The sequence below is a fragment of the Phaenicophaeus curvirostris genome, chromosome 1 (genome assembly GCF_032191515.1).
Source record: "Phaenicophaeus curvirostris isolate KB17595 chromosome 1, BPBGC_Pcur_1.0, whole genome shotgun sequence".
Classification (NCBI taxonomy): domain Eukaryota; kingdom Metazoa; phylum Chordata; class Aves; order Cuculiformes; family Cuculidae; genus Phaenicophaeus; species Phaenicophaeus curvirostris.
Window position 1 is genome coordinate 180,817,842 of NC_091392.1, and position 22,719 is coordinate 180,840,560.

The following is a 22,719-nucleotide window of genomic DNA, read 5'->3' on the forward strand; positions in this document are numbered from 1 at the left end:
AAGCTCCTGCCTTTCATCTGTCCTAGCAGGAATGTGGTCTGAACCGCAGGATCCTGAAACAGACCCCAATATCAGTGTCTATTCTGTCATCTCAAAACAACAGAAAGAGAGGAAAGGCACAAGTGCAGATGAAGAGAAGCTCCATTCTCATTTGAGCTCTAATTCAATTGTGTTGCTGCTCCTTCCCTGCTAAGGATGAAATAGTAGCACCTAAACACTATTGCTTGATTGTAATGACCTTTTCCACATGTTTTCTTTCCCGGTTGCAACAAGAATGCACACTGTAAAGTACCTAAGTGTATATATAATGTCAAACTCTATGAAGATCAATAAGCTGCAGATTTACTCTAATTTTTAAGCCAAAACCTTGCTTGCCTTGTGAAGCTGTGAGGTTGAACCTGTGAATAAGACGAGCAGGATTTGATCCTGTGACATGAAGTAAACCATGAACCATGCAGGTGCCAACTGCCTTTAAAGCTGTCACAACCACAAATCTTCTGCTTCTGGATCATTCAAAGTGATCCCTTCCTTATTAGATCTCCTTCAAGTTCACCACTTTGTTGTTTCTTTCCTCCTGGAAACTAAAGAGTGAATGAAAATCTTGCTATTTTGGATGGCATTTAAAAAAAAATAATGGCAAATAAAGACATTTTAATTGCATGAGATTTCTGAATAAGGTTTCAAAGTAGGAGGGGGGAATAGCTGTGTGCCTGGTACACAGAGAGCCCTTTCTCTTCCCCTTCATAGCAGAGGAATCAATGGAATTCATATAAAAGAAGGAGGGGGTGGGAAGAGAGATAGGAGATGCCTTGCTCGGTACCAGCAGGTCACAAGTCTCATGAGGCTCAAGCAGGGCTTGCAAGGAAGTTGCTGACTGTATCTCCATGTGTACCTTTTTGTTCCTTGCCTTGGATTTGCTGGTCAGTGGCATGCTGCTTCGCCTGGCTCTCCATAGAGCTTGTAGCCTACAGGAATTTGGACAGAGTGGTACAGACATCGCCGACAGAGACTCTGATCACTGACTATCCCTTTAAATGCAGTCTCATGACTTAGTCTTTACTCCACTACCTATTAAAGAAGGAGACAAGACCTACATAGACAGCTTCCATTCAGACACCCAGAAGGACACAGAAAGGCAAGACCATTTAAGAGAACTAACTGTGAGTAAATACAAGGCATTAGAGGTGCTCTCTAGAGCAAAGGGCATGGAAAAAGATTTATAGGAAATCCTGAAGGGAAAGAAGGTGCAGTATTTTTTAAAATATACTCGCATACAATGTTCAAAAGGCGAAATTCTGTAAAGAAAGCTAATCTGTGATTTTAGTATTTCTCATCTAAATACAAATCTATGTGTTGCAATATAACATTTACCAGTGCTTGATTACCCACAAAATCTGAAACAGTGATTTTGTGTTGGAGACTTTTGCAAACACAACTTTTTTTCACGTGAGTAGATTTCATAGAAGGGATATCTGCAGGGGGACGAATTTGAAGCCAGCCTTTTGCAAGTTTGGATCTAAGCTCCAGCTTGGAGCCCCCTGTTAGATACCTTCATCTCACAAGGGGTGACCTTTCTTCTGGGCGTGCTGGATGTGACCCCTTTCTGCTGGGGACAGAAAGGAACCACAGGTGCTCAGCAGTGTGGAGACTGCACAGCTTCCACTAAGGTGTCCTATCAAATGTACAGGTAGCTAACTTTTTAACCAAGGGGCTCTGTTTCTCCATGCACTGTAATGGCCAACCATGCTATAAAGGTACATCATTCTGAAAAACTTGGTTCCCGTTAGCCAACAGAGCCATCAGCAAGTCCCTACACTTTATTTTTTATGACAACAGCTACTGGGTAGATCTGGACAGATATTTTACCAGTGGTCATTACTATTGCAAGTGATAACATCACTTTGATGGAAAGAGAAAGTTCCTCTGTTATTTCAGCCTGTTGCTTTTCTAAATATCTGTGTTATTAATTGCAGGTATGATTATCTGGTGGAGAGAGTTCCCAGCTTGCCTTCATGTTGCCCATTTTCTTCTCTGCATTTATCTTGTCTGCTTGCTGCTTAACCAAGGCAAACTGTGTGTCCTATGATGAGCTGAAAGAGCTGAAGACTGAATTTGCCATTAAACTCTACCGGCACGTATCCGAAGCAGAGAACAGAACCAATCTGGTAGTCTCCCCAGCAGGCGTGGCTGTTTCTTTGGAGCTGCTGCAGTTGGGAGCTCAAGGAAATACCCTTATGGAGCTGCAGAATGCCCTGGGCTACAACATTCATGGTAATGTACTGCTTAAAAAAATTCTTCTTGCCATGCATTTTGCAATAAATTCACAGCTTTACTGAGAAGACAGCAATTGCACACAGCATACTAAACTTCTGTCTTCTGTCTCACTGCAAGATGTAGTTTAGGAGAATTTTATCCCTATTTGATAGCCAAGTATGAGCTGAATGAACAAAAGAAACTCAAGAGAATAGTTGATCTGCACTTTATTATTATTTCTTTTTTTTTCTTGGTTAGTGCTTATTCTATTACTGCAGTGAAAGACAACTGCATCTATAAAAGCTACTTAGATGAACAGCAGAGCTGCTCCTGATTTCCAAGGGGTCCATGGTGTCAATTGTGCCTGGCCTCCCTTGTGTCCTCAGTGACAAGGTGCCAGGCAGAGGACAGTCATTTCCTCTCCTATTCCACTTACATTTCCTTTCCTATCCCATTAACAAATTTTATGAAACCTATAGAAATTGAATTATCTTTAAGACTTTACATCCCCTTCTAATGTTATTACAACTGGCCAAAAAGATGAAAAGTTATCAGAAGGAGTCTGGCAAAGAGAGATATACATTGACAAATGGATGGTGCAATTGTATCTTTCCCTGAAAGCAGGCTAAAATAAAACCCACTGGAATCTGGAAGGGATATGGAAAAGGCAGAAGTCTTAAAATCCAGCATTAAGTCAGCTGAATTTAAGGATGCTGTTCTCATTTTAGCTCTGGATTATCCTACCACCTCACATCACACATAAAACGATTTTAAATTATGGGCACAACATTTGCAAAAAGCAGATAACTGCCTCATCTTCAAAATTTGCAGTTTACATACAAGACTTACATATAGAGATGACATCTCTAGTTCTCAGCTTAAATTTACTTTCAGTGGGTGAAGACTAAAGATAAAGCCTACAGCAATTTCACCATCCTGTGCTGTAACCCACCTTAGTCACCATTACCAGTCTGTATAGCACTGATATTCCAAAACAACACAGCAGGAAGAGTCAATTCTCGCTAACATATAGAGATGCACCTGCATGTGCTGAGACAAGGACAGTGTGTCTATATTATGAGTTGCTAGTATAATGAAGTCTTGCCTATAAGACTCCTGTTTCTCCAAACTCATTAGAGTAATTTCAAACAATATTAATTCATACAAGGATTATACCTTGCTTGACACTTCTGGTCCTTAGGAGCTCAGTTATTAAGAAAGAACTTAAGAATAATATTGCACAGTGAAATTTCAGGTACAGCTCTCCACACAAAATGTAAGAAAGAGAAGTGCAGAGGCTTTTAATGACCTGCTAGTTGTTTTGTGCTGCCTCACTTCTCATGTGGCATATCATACCAAGTAGACATTTTACCTCCATTTCAGCTGTCTGTGGCGCAAGCCACATGAGCTTTGGCTTTTGGTAATATTAATGCATGAATGTGAAGATGAAGTAGGATAGGATCTATTGCTGTGGCTTCTAACAGCACATTTCCAGTGACAGAGAAGGAAATTACTTCCTCAAATGGTTTAAATCAAATAAATCCAATACCCCAATCAACTTTCCTATCAGATGAGTAACACCAAATCACATACATATGCATACCTGATAAAATTGCTTTCTTCCATTGGATGTTTGCATTAATGTTTCTGTTGGTCTGTCTTAAAAAATAATGAAGGATGTGTTTAAAATCTTAGCAGTCTGAAAACAATGCAAACATTGATGGTTCATTCACTATTCATGGAGAATCCGCTCTTACATGCACTTGTAATCTTTTGATGTTTGGAAGATTTTTTCACATTTATTCTAGTACTAGAAAAACAATGTGTAACAGGATGTCTCTCTGGATAGCACAGATAAAATGACATGCTTTTAAATGGTTTCTCCTTGCTGTTTTATTCTATCCATGGTAGAGTATTTTAAAGCAATTTTAAACTGTTTTCTGGGTAAGAATTCAAGACTTCAGTTAGCTAAGCACTTTGATATGACTGAAGTTACAAGCTGAGGATACCACACCTCACGTTAACATCTGCTTCCAATTTACCATATTTGATTTCTCACATCCTCCAGAGAGCTTGCCAAATGCTCACGCACTAATGCAAAACACATGAGAAAAGCACTTTACACTTCAGACTGTGTGAGTTTTCTTGGCATCTGTTCAAGGAGTTCAATATTTTATCCCTTAAAGAGTAATAGATCTAAATGTTAATACCAAACTTCCCATAGGTCTTCCTGCAGGTTATTAAAGGAGCACTATTAGGTCAGAAAACCTACACTGGATTCTCAGGTGATAGAAATCAGTAGACATGAAACTCCAATTTTACCCAATCAAGAATCTGAACCAACATAGTAAAAGTCTCCTGATGAGCCTAGGGACCTTGCTGGCAATTGGAGGATCATAGCCCTTGACCTGCAGCTCAGTTTGGGACAGGTTGACCCAGGCAGCAGGGATCCTTCCCTGGTTAGCCACCCCAAATCACTCACGCCCCAGGTGGCAGCACAGTTTGACTTCTCTCCTACATGTGCAAACATCTGGAGAAACTGGGTGATGCCTTCTTTTGCTTAAGGTCTCTCAGGAGTCAAACCCAGGATTTCTGGCCAGGGCCATAACAGCAAGCCCAGATGTGGCCATGGGGAGCTGGAAACCTGAGGGCTGCCCAGGGCAGCCTGGGGTTTCAGAACAAGGCAGAGGAGCACCTAAGCTGAGTAAAACACCCTTGAAAATTGAGGTGTAGAGTACAGATCCCTCTTGGAGACAGTGGGCAGCAATTTGTTGTTTAAGTTTTCACACAGAAGTTGGGACACCTGGTGCCTCTTTCCCAGGGGAAAACAGAGAGGTCCTAGTAGTCCCACAGGGCCAAGAGGCACTGATGTCTTGCTGAAGAAGAGCAAGCTTCAGAGGTATCCCAGTCCCATTCCCACAGGTGAAGCTTACTTATGGGAGGAGAAACATGATGGAAATATTTTAGATTAAAATAACAATCTCAACAAGGCTTTTATCAGCTGGATGTAGGCAACTCTTCAAAGCACAACAAGGGATATGGGGAAGGGGCTGAACCACGAACATGAGAAGTTTGAGGAGAATTGACACAGAGCTCATCAACATTCTTCAGAATAGATGCAAGTCCCAGCCCTCGGGAAGTTACCTCAGCATGAACCATCCCATCACAAACCCTGACAGTGAGCAAAATATTGACAACCAGAAACAGCTGCTAAATCACCCTTCTAGGGAGCCTACTAGAAACTTTGTGATTTTAAAAACACAAAATATTCTAAGTCTGCAGGACTCGTGTTCCTATTGAGCTCACACTTCAGACCTGTGTCCATCAAAGAAGCCACCACCACCCTGATTTAGATGGAGATGTCCCTGCTTATTGCAGGGAGTTGGACTAGATGATCTTTAAATGTCCCTTCCAACCAAAATCATTCTATGATTCTATGAACTGCCATGAGCTTCCCAGGAACAGGACTGGAGAACTATTCTTTTTTTTTTTTCATTAGTAGATAATGAACTAGAGAATACATTACTGAAACCATTAATGGCACTGAGCTTGTAGTTGCTACACATCCAGAGGTGCTAGGTCTCACTAACAGGAACCCAGATTGTTCCTGGAAGAACATAACGTTTCTTACGAACTGTGTTTGAATAGAGGTGTGAACCTGATGTGAAATCAGTCCCTTGTCATATCTGCAACCGAGCAATTCCTACAGCAACATGAAGAGTACTTTCTGATGCCCAGTGCATCACTGTCCTTGACTACAGTGCTTGACAGTAATATTGCATAAAGTCAAGTGTGCTTCAGTTGTTACAGTCCTTTGACTTTTAGAGGACACTGGTGTCAGTGCTGGAGGTGAGAACTGCTGAGCCCTGGTGCAGTCTCTGCTGTCCCTAGCCTCAACATGATAAACTACAGTTTCTCTCTCTCTTGCCTGGCAGATGAAAGTGTGCAAGATTTCTTGCATACAGCGTACGAAGGAGCAACCAATTCCAGCCAAGGCACGGTGGTTCAGCTGGCATGTTCCTTCTTCGTGGACACCAGTGTGCAGCTCTTGCCCCACTTTGCTGCGCGTGCTGCGCGCTGGGCGAACAGCAGCCTGCAGAAAACCAACTTCACTGACCCCAACAGCACCACAGCCCAAATACAGGAATGGATCACCAGTAGCCTTGGAGGTAACGCAAGAGCCCATGAGAATGATTGCATGAGAATCAAATGTAAAATAAAAGCAATGAGAGAACCTGCACTTAACCAAGTATAATTTTTTTTCCATACGCTGAGTTGTCTAAACCTAGGCTGAAAGCCAGGAAATCTAATTTTTGTGCCGATGCTCATTTGTAATGTGAGGGAAGAGCCAGAATAGGTCTGAATCTGTGAGTACAAGTTTGCAGTATCGAGCTCGTAACTGCTTGGCCTTGTTCCTCTAATTTTTAAAATGACAATCCTTTGCCGTGCTTTCAGTTTTAATGAGAAGCAACTAGATTCCCCAGGGTTGGATTTTGCTGCATTGAATGCTTTCAGGTTGCAATGGGGAATACACAGGGCCAGAAGCTCAGTTGCCAGTTTAAAAAGTCAAAATGGGAAATAAAAAGAACTCACTTTCCACACAAGCAAGAAAAGTAATTAAATTAAATTCTATGTTAATGAAAAAAATAATTGAAAAGCAAGTCCTTAGAAGCAGCAGAGCAAATCAGTCCCTGATTTGTCCCATCAGTTTAAGTTACATGAGTGTTAAATTGGCCATCAACATGTGAGGTGATGTTAAATTCACACATTAAAGCTAATAAAAAAAACCCATCTGTCCTTTTCAAATGAACTATAATAAGTGATCCAGCTTAATGACTAAAAAGTACTGCTCTAGAAGCAGGTATTAAAATTTGACTTCATATTGTGGTACTCACATGTGTATCTTTGAATTAAAGGCGGATCGCACTTTCAAAAACCTTTGAGATACCCACAGCAGGAGCAGTTGAACGGTGAAGTAAATAGGAGAGGGGTAGAATTAGGATATAAGCCCTCAGCTGACTTAATTACTTCACAAAGCTGTCTGTAATCACCAGGGAGGTTATTCTCCCTCTGTACTCAGCATTGGTGAGACCACTCCTCGAATACTGTATTCAGGTCTGGGCCCCTCACCACAAGAAGGATGTTGAGGCTCTGGAGCGAGTCCAGAGAAGAGCAACAAAGCTGGTGAAAGGGCTAGAGAACAGGTCTTACGAGGAGCGGCTGAGAGAGCTGGGGTTGTTTAGCCTGGAGAAGAGGAGGCTGAGGGGAGACCTCATTGCTCTCTACAACTACCTGAAGGGAGGCTGTGGAGAGGAGGGAGCTGGGCTCTTCTCCCAAGTGACAGGGGACAGGACAAGAGGGAATGGCCTCAAGCTCTGCCAGGGGAGGTTTAGGCTGGACATTAGGAAAAATTCTTCACAGAAAGGGTCATGGGGCATTGGAACAGGCTACCCAGGGAGGTGGTTGAGTCACCTTCCCTGGAAGTGTTTAAGGCATCGGTGGACGAGATGCTGAGGGACATGGTTTAGTGTTTCATAGGAATGGTTGGACTCGATGATCCGGTGGGTCTCTTCCAACCTGGTTATTCTGTGATTCTGTGAATCTATTTCATGAGGGATTTCTAGTGCTAACGATGAACCACTCCAAGATACATGTGGGCACATTTAAGCTATTAAACCAGTTAGGGTAAGGGCATGGTGCTGAGCTCCAGGCTGCTGCCTTCCACACTGTTCAGTGAGTGGCGTAGTGCTAGCACAGCTTTGGCCCTCAACACTGACCAGCTTGACCTCAATTCTGGGGAAAATGGCACCACAGGCAACCACAATGAGGTCAGTGGAGGTGAGGAGGGGAAGGGAGAGGGTTTAACAGTGCCTTGTGAGTGATCCCTCTTGCCCTTATGGACAGATAGTGTTCCAGCGTATTTTATTTACTCACACAGATCTGGGTGAGTACGATGGCGTGTGACCTTTGCCCACCTCTTCTCCATGCAGATGGGGACATTCACGGCTTGACGTTGGAGAGTGCTGGGTCACCGCTCAGCCAGGTGGCCCTTGTGAGCACCATGTACTTCAAGAGCATGTGGCAAAAGAAGTTTTCATTCATGGATACCCAGATGTTGCCTTTTACCACAGCAAAGTGCTCAACCCTGAAAGTGCCCACAATGCATCACACAGCTGAAGTTAACTACGGTAACTATGCTTGATCTGAATCTGCTCTATTGTACCACATGGAACAGTTTTATTTATTTAATTTCCACACATACCACATTTAGATATGTTAATTTTCCCAGCTTGGGGAAGTTTCAGAAGAAATCCTATCAAATGAAGAGACCACCTGGGTGACTGAACTGACTCCTTGTAACCCCAGGCAATCACAAAACAGATCCTGGTACAAAATGTTTCCTAAAATATCTGCTGTCCATGCGCCATCCCTCACAGACCAACACCTCCAAGCATTCCATAACAAGCTTGTCAGCTGTAGCAAACAGCCAAAAGACACCAAGATATTGTGCCAAAAGAACAGGAGAAACTGAAGGTGTTGCAGTACTTCACAATAGCACAGAGCTTGTTAGATAGCTGTCTAGGAAGAAAGGACTGCTAGGAAGCACAGCTGAGCCCAAGGCAGAGATGCAGTTAAGACTAAGGCTATATAAAGTCCTGACCAATTTGATTTGTGGGGTAGGTAAGAAATTTCCTGGTGCCTCAGCCTAATCACTGTTTGTCCCTTGAGTGTGTGAGCACCAGAGAGAGGATAGTATCACCAGGAGCACCAGCACTGCACAACCATCCCATCTGTCTATGGTCACAGCTTGTATCCAAGGTTTTAGGGTAAAGCCGTGAAGCTTCAGGACCAAATTCTGTAGGAAAGGGGAAAGGAAGTTTTATGGCCTTTAGACTCAATCAGTGGATGATCTCAGCATGGACTTAAACCAGTATAAACATAGGTCAAACTTTTATTGGAGTAATACGTGAACGCAGTGCATGTTCCTCTGAAAAGCTTGGAGTATGTGGGTTGCTGACAGAAGGACTTAATTTTCTACCACCATGAATTCTGCAATTTAGCTCTACGAAATATAAACATTTCCTATCCTTTTTACCCTAAATTTCAGAAATGCACTTGGGTAAAAAACCTTCCTAATTCAAAGACTAAATTTTTCAAGACCAGTTTATACCTCTTAGCATCATGCCAGCAATATCATTTAAGTTAGTTTCTCTTCAGCTTTGATATTTATTCCCAAATGTATTTGCAAGTCACCAAGCTGCCTCTCGATTTCTTGCTAGCTAAGCCAAAGATGTCAGGTTCTTTTAAACTATTGAAAAAAACAGATACTCCAACTCTCTACGAGTCCATTTCTGCCCTTTTCCAACTTTAATTCACCTTTCTTGAAAATAAAAGGCCATCTTTTCCCAGCTGGTGAGTCCTAGGTAAAACAAGGGAAGGGAAATCTCTACAGGTACACACCTTTTTGAGGGGTTTCAAACCATCATTTTATTTCCACCATTCCAGTCATCATGGTAACCTCACTGGTTTTTTTTTGTTTCATCCTATCTTTGTCTTTATTTGTCTTTTGCCTGAGCGTTGGCACTATTGTGAAAAGCTACTGGTAACCTCTTTTCAACCTGGGAGCCCTTCTATTAACTTAGCTCATTGTAGTTTCCCATTCAAGTGTCTGCTTGCTGTTTTTCATTTACTGTTCCCATTTCCATCACTTCTGCCTATAAATACTGCCACAGTGAAACTATGTTTAATGTTTTGCTTAAAAAAGGTAGTTGGATCCATGTCATTTTATCAAATCAATTTTCAAGTCAAAAAAGTTTATAGATTTATTTGCAAGGGTCTACCTGATATTGTAAATTATCTCATTTTCTATTTCCCTCTGTGACTTGATTATTGTTTTCTACAGAGAATGTTCTAAAACTTCTCAGTGATCTAAAATTTCCCTGATTACTTCATTTTTTTTGTTATAAATGTGCTCCTGTTTTCCAGTCTAGGAAACAACGGAATCTATGATCTACTAAGAATCTTTGCTGACCTGTTTGCAATTCCACATCCAAGTTCTTTTCATATTCTGAGGTGGTGATCATCCAGATCCCAGATTATTATTTGTCTCTCTCAAGTAGTTCAAGCTTTGTTTCTGTCTCGGGTGTTGTAATACTTCCCTTCTTCCCTCATTTCTGTTAGGAGCCTTACCAATATCCTTTGCTATATTATCAGATCATTTCTTTTTCAGCAGTTCCCACAAATAATTGTGAAGAATCTTAAAACAAAAATTATGAATTCACAGTGTTCAGCAGCACCATTCTTTCTTCCTTTTTCTCTTGTTCATATGGCTGAAACATTTATTTTCCTTCTCTGTGGATCAGTCACATCAAGCAGGCAGTTGGCAGCTCATTATTTCTATGCCTTTTTATCTCTGAACTATAATTCACCTAAGAAAACACTTTTTCCACTCTTTGCAAGTTTGCCCTTACTATTATGTTTTTCTTTGTGGGGTTTCTTCCAGGACAATCATGGTGCATCTACCATGCTTCTTCCTCCTGCTGCGACTGCCAGCTCCTGGGTGTGTTCACACCTCTGACTTGGAGCATCCTCATCCTCTTTTCATTTGAATCTTCTCATTGACTAATTGACAAGCTAATTGACTTCACTGAAGAGTGACGAGTTTGAGTTTCCCTTTCCAAAACCTGACATCATCCTTGTTGAGCAACATAGACTAATACATCAGCTTGTGATCTTTCAGCCCTAGGTGATTTTGTATCATCAGCTTAATGCAGGGGCTTTACTACTCCTGATATCTGGAATAGCCTCATTGTTCATTGCTTCGAGATGTTCAGGTAAACAGTTTTCTTAGGACTAACACACACCTATTAGCTCAGGAATACACCTTGTTTCTGAACTTTCTCTTTTAGTAGAATGCGATAAAGATATGAGAGGTCTAAAACGGTGGAAGTCAGGAGACTGCCAGTGTTTAAACAAGTGGAGATCTCAGGTAAAGACCAGTGACCAGAAATTCAGCAGCTGAACTGCACTGACTGACCATATATTTGGTCCTGAGCCCTTGTGAAGTTGATGTGAAATCATTAGTTGTGCCCGCCTAACCATTTGACAAGAACTTCATCCTATCACTCTTAAGTAGGCAGATGAAGCATTAACCATTTGCACAGAAAAGAAAAATTAGTCAAAATAGTAGGATTACTTTTTCATCCACCCTGAAACATGTGAGCTCTCTGCAGCTGAAGAGACATTTGAGGAAAGTCAAAACGAAAGGGATCATTTAAAATTTGCCAGTTGTCAGATTTGGTGGGGTCAATACAGTCTTTGTTGCTAGAAATGCTAGAAACATTTCATTTGAGATTAATACAAAAGACTAGTTCAGTACAACAAAACAGAGGCATGAGATTTCCTTTGTTACTAAATGATAGCAGCCGTTTCCCACCAGAACCAAAACAGAGAGCAAGAAAGATTAGCTCTAGCCTGTTATCGATTGCAGCATTCACAACAATGTTTATCCTTTTAATGTGGCCTTGCAGAACAAATCAGCCTGGGGACAATTAACACTGCTTTAAGAAAATGTCAACATTACTCATTACATGTGCCTTTTAAACACTGCAGCTATTTTACATATTCATTTTTCCAAGCAATTTGTTAACTATATTTGAATACTGATTTAGCATCCTTGCGGGATGCTCAAGATCAGTTCAAGTAAGAAACGCTAAATGCTCTGACTCAGTTATCTCAAGTCTTTGATTTTCTTTCTAATGAACAAATAACCTTTGTACTGAACATGCTGACTTCAAAATATCAGCATGCCCACAAATTAAACCACTCCTGTCCAGCGCACTGCACTTCACGTATCTTGATTTAGGATCCTGCCAACTACACCAGTTTATTGCGAATGGGTGATTAAGATCATTGAAAGAACCTCTCTCAAAGGTATTGCCAAAACGTGGGTTTATTATGATGTTATAGAAGTGTGACTTAACAAAGTTTGATGGCAAGGTTCACTCTATTAATTGCTGCACGAAAGAAATATACAACGGAAATCTGAGTCGGAATCTAGTTCACAGAGAAACCAGAGATGTAAAAGGGCAAGGAAGATGCTCCTGTTGAGTCACGAGGTTCAGAGTGGACCCTCTTGCTTTTTAAACCCCTTATGGGAGCCTAGGTGAAGGTAGGACCAAGCTTAGTCTCAGCCTTGTTCAGTAGTTTATGTCTAATGAAAGAAATAGAAAGAGTAAGGGCAACCCTTTCACTGAGTCACAAGAATGGACCTTCTTGCTTTCTTAATTCCTTCTCAGAGAGCAGTCTAGGTGTGGCTGGATCCAGACTTAGTCCCAGGCTCAGTCAACAGTTTATGTCTAAAGGCTCATATACGCAAAGTTTATCATAATTAATATTGAGCAGCTACATGGATTAGCAATGTTTCATTAGTATCGATTCAGCATGCGATCAGAGTTACCAAGGCAAAGTTAAAGTTACCATTACAAGGTTATGCACAGTATCACTTGCTTACCAAAGATCTGTTGTTGGTCAAAGGTCTCTCTGCCTCAAGGAGTATCCTTGAGAGGCATCCCAGCTCCAGGGGAGATCATGACCATCCCATCACACTGCCTAGCAGGGAGAGCTCAACCAAGGCTGCTATATTTATGGAATAAAGTGGTAGGCTTACAGTCAAATTACATGCACCAGGGAAAGATAAGCATGGCAGGAGGGCTAATCTAGGAGGTTGAAATTTAATGTAGCAGAATAATCAACACTTATGGAATCCTATCTAGTTCATATCTGCAAAACTAATGTTGTTACACTACACTAAACATTTGAGACATCCTATAGTTATACATTTATTGGCAAATATTTGGATATTATGAACATGATATATTCTATATTCTGTTGTTTATAACTCCTGACTCAAAAAGCCTGAGTATCTAACCCTTGAAGATAAAATTACCACACCTGGGTGAAGGAATAGATTCAGTATCTTGGATGGCCTGCAGCAAAGGCAATAAGCTATTTGCTTGCAACTTTTATTTAACTCTTGGTTTGCCAACTATTGCTGAGTGTTCTTAAATGCTATTTATCGGATTAACAGAAGAAAAAATTAGAAAGTAAAATTGTGATGATTTACTCTGTTCTACTATGTAATAGACTCATTTGGAAATGCTTAGATTAAATGTTCCTCAAAATATGGAACTAAAATGGTACTTTTAAACAGTGTTATAAATTGTTGCATAACTAATCACATGTTTGGAAGCACACCAGCTTTTACTTTTGAGACCAATTTTTATAACCTTCATCTGATTTTGACAGGCCTTTCTACCTAGATTTTCGAAAATAAGACACCTGCTGCTTAAATAGGCACAAACCTGACTACTTTATTGTTTAACGTAACTGTTTATTGCAATCAAGTTAAAACTGATTTTGAAAGATAGTAAAGATGGAAACATGAGGCCAAGTAGGTTTCAGCTAATTAAATAGGATGCTTCATTTTGGTTTTGCAGTTTCTATCAGTATGAATTTTTAGTGAAAGATATTAGAAAATTTTAAGTTTATTCAATGAACACACATTGCTTGAACAATAAAGTCACTGTCATGGCCTCAGTAATAGGTTTGAAACTGAGCAAGGAGAACATGAGAAAATAATAAAACATCTATTCTCTATTGAGACAGTATTTCGGGTTCTACTACTAGCACTGGCATTTTCCTGCCAAGATTTATATATATTGCATAATCAACTCTGTTCAGATGAGCCACTGTTGTGAGTTAATAAGAACCTGAGCTGGCTGTAAGAGCCTACGTGCTAGAGATAACTCCTTATATCCCATCACTGCTGTTTTGAACTGTCTGCTGATGGTTGTAGGGTTCAGGTTTTTTCCCCTCCCTTTGAATGATGAAATAAGATCTACATTTGCCTAACAACAGGCCAGTTCCAGACTGCATCTCTGGAGGCTTTCAGCGTGGTCGAATTACCCTACCTGGGAGAGAAACTCAGCATGTTTCTAGTGCTTCCCAGCCACAAAAGAACACCTTTGTCCCAGATTGAGTCTCACTTTTCTGCCAAAACCATAACCCTCTGGTCCAACAGCTTAAAGAGAATGAAGATGGACATTTTTCTGCCTAGGTAAGCAATGTTAGTACTCCAAGACAGATTCCTGCTTCTGTTGTCAGAATTATGTGTGATAGTGCTGACAGAAGCAACGTGTGAGACAAAACCAAAAGTATCATCTGATTTATTCATCACATGATCAGAAAAGCTTTAAACCTCTCTTAATCTCCAAAAAGGTGAGCTGGGAATGCCAAAACTTTCCATTATGCTCTGCCCTGTTTAAAAATACAAATGTTTCAATTGATCCCAAAGCATTTACTTAAATTTGTTTGGGGTGTAACAATTGTTATCTAAAAAAATAAAGATCTAAAGAGAAAGAAGTGTTCCTGGCCCTTCCCCACACTCCATTTTTCTCTTTGCTTAAGAAAGAGTATATATACATAACCTTTAAAAGATTATTTTCACAACTTGCTACTATACAACAAAAGTACTCTACAAAGAACTTGGGGGCCTCCACCAATTACACCATCTTCCTATGCACAAAGTAGTCTTCAGCCACCCGTTTTTACAGTAGTCACTCGCCATTGCTTGCTTGACACTGGAATAGGCTGCCCAGGGAGATGGTTGAGTCACCTTCCCTGAAGGTGTTTAAAAGACGGGTGGACAAGGTGCTGAGGGGGATGGTTTAGTGATTGATAGGAATGGTTGGACTCAATGATCCAGTGGGTCCTTTCCAACCTGGGGTTTCTATGATTCTATGAAATGCACACATCCTGAAGTATTTTCCATCAGCTATTCAAATGCAGTGGCATAGCAGGAGGAATCAGGGCCTTTTGTGGCTGCACCTATTGTGCCAATCAGTGTGGAAGGGTTTTGTTAAACATCTATAACATTTCCCACTTAACAAAGTGCTGAAAAACAACTTTACATTAATGGTTTTTTCTCCAAGCTAATCTTTTACAAACGTTTCTAAGGGTCTATTGCTCCAACTAAAAAGATTGTTAAAGAGGATGCTTGGGGAAATGCAGAGTTCATGTGTCATGAAGACTGAGAGGCAGTCTGATTGCAATAGGTGGAGGTGAGGGATTCCTTCTATTAATGTCTTCAAGTGAGGGCGAGTCGCTTTTCTGCAAAGTACACTTAATCAGACAGAAGGCATTGGGCTTATACAGGAATAGATGAAATACAAAGGCTTGAAAGAAATTCTATCTGTTCCACCTTTTAGCTCTATGAAAGCATAAATCCCACATTTAAATAAAATCTATTATATTAATTTCAGGTTCAGTATTCAAAGCCTTTTTGACCTAAAGACGGTTTTTTCTGCCTTGGGAATTAGAGATGCGTTTGATCCCATCACCGCTAATTTTAAAGGCATTTCAGGTAAGAGTCTTGACTGAATAAATAATGATCACTGACCTAATAGTTGTAGACTCTCACATTTGAATGATTCAGTAGACCTGAGCCTTCTGAATTGACTGTACCTCTTCCCCAGTGAAACTCTAAAATACAATTCACGTTCAATTGTTCTACTTCAGTATTGGCAATTGTGTTTTGAGTGGTAATTTTGTAGGAAAAAGGAATGTGAAAGGGACAGGGTTGGGTTTGGTCTTGCTTTATCATTCTTTCACCTTTTTTTCCTCCATTCTTTCTTTAAGATTAAAGCTATGAAAACAGCATAGGCCTGGAAAATGGTTATTTACCCAAAAATTTAAGATACTTCAGTAAAACTTGCATTCCTATTTCTGTTTTTAAATAGTCTTTTAACAATTAGGGGTGCTGGTACAACAAGTCAGTGTCCCAACTCCTGACACCACAAACAATATTGGCACAAAAAATATTGGCATATGCCCATGCTGCATTGTCTGGCTAATCCAGTGACCTGCAGAATAAATTATACTTTCCCTTTGCTGTGTTTGTATGATGTGTTATGATTATAAACTGTCTTGGTTTTGGAAATCTGAAATTAACACACTGTTTGGAAAAAATTTATCCCTATTAATTATAATTATTATTTTACTTCTTTCAGCAGCACAAATTATTCCAACTTAATGATTTCTCCTCATAGCAAAACCCCAGGGGTAGCTGCTCCTAGATATGCAGAAAGATCATGCAATTTCCTGTGCATGTGAGTAAATAATTAGAGGCATGACAACAAGCAATTCCTCCAATTCAGACAAACCTGCCTTTACAGAAAAGTTGCTCTTCTGGGATGAACCTCAGAAGGCACGTGATTTATGGGATTTTTATACCCCTTTTAAAATTGAACACAGTATTTTTTTATTGCAGCACACAACTGAGACTGCAAAGAGCTTCTTGTATGAGAGCCTGGAAGAGTTAACCTGAATCTCTCAAACACTATTGCAAAGAAAGGCTGAGTTGATAAGCAGGATATGCCTGGGGAGAGAAGGTTGAGGCACAGCAGACTTGCTATGCTGTAGCTTATTTGTTAAAACCTCCTGCCTTGTTTATTGCAAACAAAGGATAATATCGTGATAAAGCACACAAGGATGCATTTAATATGTTAATATCTGTTTAAATAAGTACTTTGAGAACATGAAATCCATCATAAACAATCGTATTTAGAAGCTTCTTTCCCAAATAACTTGGTGGCTTTCTGTTTCATATCATACAGGGCAAGGCTTGTAGAAGTATTTGATCCTGTCAGTGGCAGGGTTATGGATTAAAGAATATACTGAGGCCCTGCTAAACCCTACTCTTACACTACTCAGTTATGTATCATAATATTATGCTTACAGCTATGACGGTCTAAGAGTTACACGAGAGTGAGGTAGAGTTTATAAGGAAGGTTTCTCTTTTATTTAACCAACGGATACAACTAGAAAAAGAAAAGTAAGTTTTCAGTTCCTCTTCCATCTAAAGCACAATCCATAATCTTCAGAATATTTACTCTCAGATCACATTTAGAAATGTGTTACCTAATTTCAGACCTGGAATAGCTTCTTTATGCCTGAAAGCTTCTACTTTTCTTTTTTTCATCCCAAATATGTCAGATTTATCCAATTAAAAAAAAATCTGCCTCTTTGCAGAATTCTTGTCTTACTTGTTTGCATCCCAGAATTTTGACTGGACAAAAATCAGATGGAAACAAATAAAATGCTCTTTTAGTATTTCCCCATTTTCACCTATATCATAGAATGGTTTGCGTTGAAAGGGACCTTTAAAAGTCATCTAGTCCCACCCCCCTGCAGTGAGCAGGGACATCTTCAACTGGATCGGGTTGCTCAGAGGCCTGTCCAACCATGAATGTTTCTGGGAATGGGGCATTTACCACTTCTCTGCACAACCTGCTCCGGTTTTTCACCACCCTCTTTGTGAAAAATCGCTTGCTTCTATCTAGTCTAAATCTACCCTCTTCAATTTAAAGCCACCTCTTCCTGTTATTGCCCCTGACCCTGTCCCAGACTAGAGAGCAGATCTGAACAATGAGAAGTCAGTAACATAAATGCCTTTAAGCAGAAAAATATCCCAATTTCGCATTCACAATAGTTGACTCCTAAGAACTTCGCTGCTTATGTGCAAGTGGGATCCATGTTCCACATATAAGTCAGAGGCTCCTGGGCCATCAAGCAAGCCGCCCTCCGTGACAAAGGACATGTTGAGGCAGATAGATAGATTGAAGATTCACGGGACTGTTCTAGCTTGTTCTCTAAGTTGCCTGCACATAAAGTCGTCCTGGTCTGAAAGTCATAGTGATACTATCTCAGCCATGTGCTGAGCTCAGAAGTCTTTAAGACCAAGCTAGCTTAGACATTCAGAATGTCTATGCTCACCCACATCATGTACACGTGAAAAATCAGGAGCTGAGTCAAAATTAGAACAAAAGGTCTTCCAATATGGAAGACAGATTCAGAAAAGCAACTGAAAGGCAGGTTTGTACCGTGCTGGCTTTCCAAACATGATGTGATGGAGGAACTTGCAACAGAAGAAAAACTAATACTGTGACATATACTGCTTTCAGTACGCCGTCACTGAATTAGCTGCCCAGGTGAGATATATACCTATATTACCTATATATTACCTATATATACCTATAACTGTTAGGTTATGTCATCCTTAGATAATGCAGAAGAAAGGTAAAAGCATTCCAAACTATGAAAAAAATGCTGTTCACAACAGAATTCAGAAATTAACTTATGATATTAATTCTGGGGGTTTTTTTGCAGAGGAAGGTAATCTTTATGTTTCAGAAGCTATTCACAAAGCAGAGATTGAAGTAACAGAAGATGGTACAAAGGCAGCAGGAGCTACAGGTAAATCAAATATGTGAACTTTACTTCCTACTTCTGGAGATTATCACTACTGCAATAACTATCTATCTTTTACATGAAAAAATAGTAGCATTTAAATGTACACCTAAATTTAAACCTTCATAATTAACATACTTCCATTTTATCTTTGTAATTGTCTATAAGAACTCCCAAAACTCTCCCCTTTCCATATTTGATCTCAGACTAACATACAAAGACTCAAGTGAAAACCAACTTTACCAGTCCCAGGAAAGTCCAGTTTTATAAAAATAAACCATTTCTTTTTCCATTGGTCAAATCAGTTCGCTCAGATCATAAAAGAAAAGAAAGAAGTTATTAATGCTTTGACTTTAGCTCCTGAACATTAGGAAGTTTGGTTTTTGAAGATGAGCTCTTTGCTGGCGTTGCAGGTTCTTATGTAGATTGAGGTGTAGCATTCATGTGCAGTAGTTTTGGCTAACAGATCGTTTTGATGTGAGCAGCTGGGGCTGGCCGAGTGGGATGATTCAGAGGAAAATCCCAGCTATGGACTACACAGTCAATAAATTACCCTCATAAGTTGAATGGCAACTCAACATAAATCCTGCATCACAACCACGTCACATAATACAGGGAAACTAAAATCACTGAGCTGTGCAGTCCCCCTTGGGGTGGGCAAATATGCTTTATCAAAGGAAGCACCAACTTTTTTTGTTTCCCTTTTGGAAGCCTCAGACACTCCAGAGGTGCTACGTGCCAGCATGAAAAGCATCGACAGCCTTAGACCCCTACGTGAATTACACAGGTGTTATTGCCACCTGCTTCTCTTCAGAAGCTGACCATGCCCTCAAACATCAGTACAGAAGGGTGATTATTAACCAAATCTCTCACCTTGCTGCTTTCCTGGGCTGTGCTGACTGTAGACGTGCTCCACACACACACTGCAAATGCTGGCGGTCCTTGACTGCAGATCAGGGCAAGACCTGGGACTCTAACATTTCTCCTTTCAGAAAGGAGTCCAAGAGGCAGGTAGGGAGAGCTCCGCAGGACATCTCACTGCAGTGCTGGGCTGCTCAGTGAAGTGCACTGCACACACCCCATGGTCACAATGCCAGAAGGAACCTGAGCACACCTGGTTTGATGTAGTTCTCCCCTAACAGCAACACTGTGTAAGACACATGCTGTACACATGTGCGTGCACAGTGGAAATTTTAACATAAGTTAACCTTGCTCCAGAGCTGTCCAGGTTTAAATTTTATGACAACTTCCATCACTGCTGGGGGATCAATATTTTTAGTAATTTTTCTGGCAACTCACATACAAAATAAAAGCTTTCAGATAGCTTAAATTACATACCAAAGCCTAAGGATAACAGCAATCAGACCTTTATCCCATTTAAACCAATGCCAAAACTTCCTTTAACTCCAGTCAGACCAAGCTGATTTTACAAGGTATAATCATGTTTATTGTTTACTTTAAAGGCTCTGGATCTAGTCACCCAGTGGCTCAAAAGCTGAAGTTGGCACTTCTTTCAGGAGCACTGAAACAGCACCATTCAAACTTGAGTAGAGCTTTACCGAGCTCTACTTAAATTTTCAATTGAATTCCACTGTTTCAATTGTTCATTAAAAAAATAACCCAAATCCAGGGGGTTTAGTACTGGGTTCTTTTGACAGAAGAATTGGTAAAAATTATTTAAACAGGACTTATATTAATAATAGCTGAAGCATCGTAATGGAAGGACAGCTATAACCTGAGATCATGGTTTTGGTGAGAGCTCTGATGGAGAAATTCCAGGGTGACTGCTGTTAGTGTCTCATTTAGAAAAGGGACTGCATTTGTGCCTTGCTGATCTTTTCTACCAGAAAAGCATAGCCAGGAACTGACTAATGGGCTAGGCAATAGCGTGGTACGACCTCAGCAGAGTTACGACTGTGATAACACAAAAATTATTTCCCTTGAAATCCGAAGCCAGACAGACTCACTTCAGCAGCAAAATACAAATTGATTTAGTGTAACCTCACAATACCCAACTTGTTCATTCCCCCAGACCAATTACACTGTTGGATAAAATTGTTTTATTCCTAAAGTAGAGGAGCAACTCAGAAATCAAGGTACTGAACATCAGAGCTAGAGGACACTGTACAGAAGATGGAATGAAAATGGACACATTTTACTAATGTTTTCTTTTTGTTACCTTACAGCAATGGTGTTACTAAAAAGATCCCGAACACCTGTTTTCAAAGCAGACAGACCTTTCACCTTTTTCCTGAGACAAGCTAACACAGGTACGTATGCTCCCCAATTCAGTAGCAGAATCCTTCACAAGGAGCAATTATATCAGTAACAAGTTCTCTGTAAATGACCTGCTATTCTTCAGTCCAGGAAGTTCAAACCACCACGGAAACGGGGGGCTTAGGGTTTGGGAAGCATAAAGAATACACCTTAATTGTCTTAAATAGAATGCATGATAAGTCACAGAAGTCAGGGAAGCCACATTAGCCTCTTCAACACATATGCAGTATGTGCTCAAGATTTCTACCATAATTATAAGCACTAGAAAGATTTTTGAGATCTCAAATGCCCCAAGATTAGGGACCGACCTCCACAGGGCAATTCAAATTACAAATCAGCTGGATCAGCTGGATTGATATCTGAAGAAGTTGAAATATACATCTTCCCAAATAGATGAAACTCATTCATGCTTATGCTGACAGTACACAAAGTTCCGACTGCACCAGGACTACAGGGCCTGTAGTTCCCTGTATTAATCCCACCTCAGCAGTTTCTAGGGGGTTATCTCAGGAATTCTGAGGCCAAATAATTTTTGCCCAGCTACAGCTCAGAATATGCAGAAGCAAGTTTGTCTTCCTTTGTTATCTTGAATAGCAACACCTTAAAGGATATAGTTTTACACGTACAGACTTTTTTCACTACTTCATATCCTCATGAGACGCTCAGGTTACCAAAAGCCATGGATATTCACTGTATGTAATCAGGTAACTTAGCTCTACAAAAAGCCTAACTGCTACCTTCACTACCAAAGGAAGCAAGGAACTACCAAAAAAAAATGTTTCTTTTGGAGCTGATAACTCTTTCTTGCTAATGAACTCCCCCAGCCCTCGTAACAAACGAGCAAAACCACAGAGCAGGTCTTCAAGAGCTAAGAATGACAGTGCTCCTCTAGCTTCAGTATCAGACTACGTCTTATGTAGTAACTCCAGAATCTCTACCAATGGAAAACACCACACGGCTCATTAGCAATAATAAAGAGTTGCATTATGCACAGTTTAGCATGTGTTTACTCCTCCGAAGATCAGGTCATCACCAATAACTCTTACCCTTTTTCGCAATACAGTAAAATTTGTACCTTTTTTCCAAAACAGTCCATCAAACCACCAAGTTTCTCTCATAACTGAGGTCACAGCTATTTATACTCCCTGGGAACATTTAGCCATTTACAGGGTTCAGTAAAATACAAGGGCCTGGAAAGAAGACCAAGAAAAATTTTCATAGAATGGTTTGGATTGAAAGGGATCTTAAAGATCATCTGGTTCCTACCTCCCCACCACGGGCAGGGACACCTCCCACTCAATCACACTGCTCAAAAACACATCAATTTTCTTTCTCTGCTTCCAGGCAACACACTGCTTTAAGAAGCTGTATCTTACATTTTGACCATATTTTTGACAAGAAAAGCACTATCTTATGCTGGGGGAGATGGGTGTGGTGTTTTAAAAAATATGCTTTGCCAGTCATTATCATTCAACTAATTAAAGTACCTTTAATTAGCAAATACAAAATTTAAAATAAAAAGGCACTGAAAGTTGATCTATGGAGGAGACCTTATAGCAGCCTCCCAGGACTTACAAAGGGCTTACAGGAAAGATGGAAAGGGGCTCTTTATCAGGAGTGTAGTGATAGGACAAGGGACAATGATTTTAAGCTGGAAGATGGTAGATTTATATTAGATATGAGGAAGAATTCTTTTACTGCAAGGATGGGAAGGCACTAAAATAGGTTGTCCAGAGAAGTCATCGATGCCCCCTTCCTGCAAGTGTTCAAGACCAGGTTGGATGAGGCCATGAACAACCTGACCCAGTGGAAGGTGTTCCTGCCTGTGGCTGGGGGGCGGTTGAAACTGGATGATCCTTAAGGTCTCCTCCTACTCAAATC

The 22,719-nt window shown here is 40.4% G+C and overlaps 1 protein-coding gene across 1 annotated transcript; it reads left to right on the top strand.

Moving 5' to 3' along the window:
* The first annotated feature begins 931 nt into the window (after positions 1–931).
* On the top strand, positions 932–21,040 carry SERPINE3 (serpin family E member 3). The gene is given in 8 exon segments (XM_069850007.1): positions 932–1,160; positions 1,974–2,271; positions 6,189–6,422; positions 8,244–8,441; positions 14,173–14,371; positions 15,576–15,676; positions 18,481–18,567; positions 20,748–21,040. Coding segments are annotated over 8 exon segments (1,386 nt in total). The 5' UTR covers positions 932–1,034; the 3' UTR covers positions 20,891–21,040.
* Positions 21,041–22,719: the final 1,679 nt, after the last annotated feature.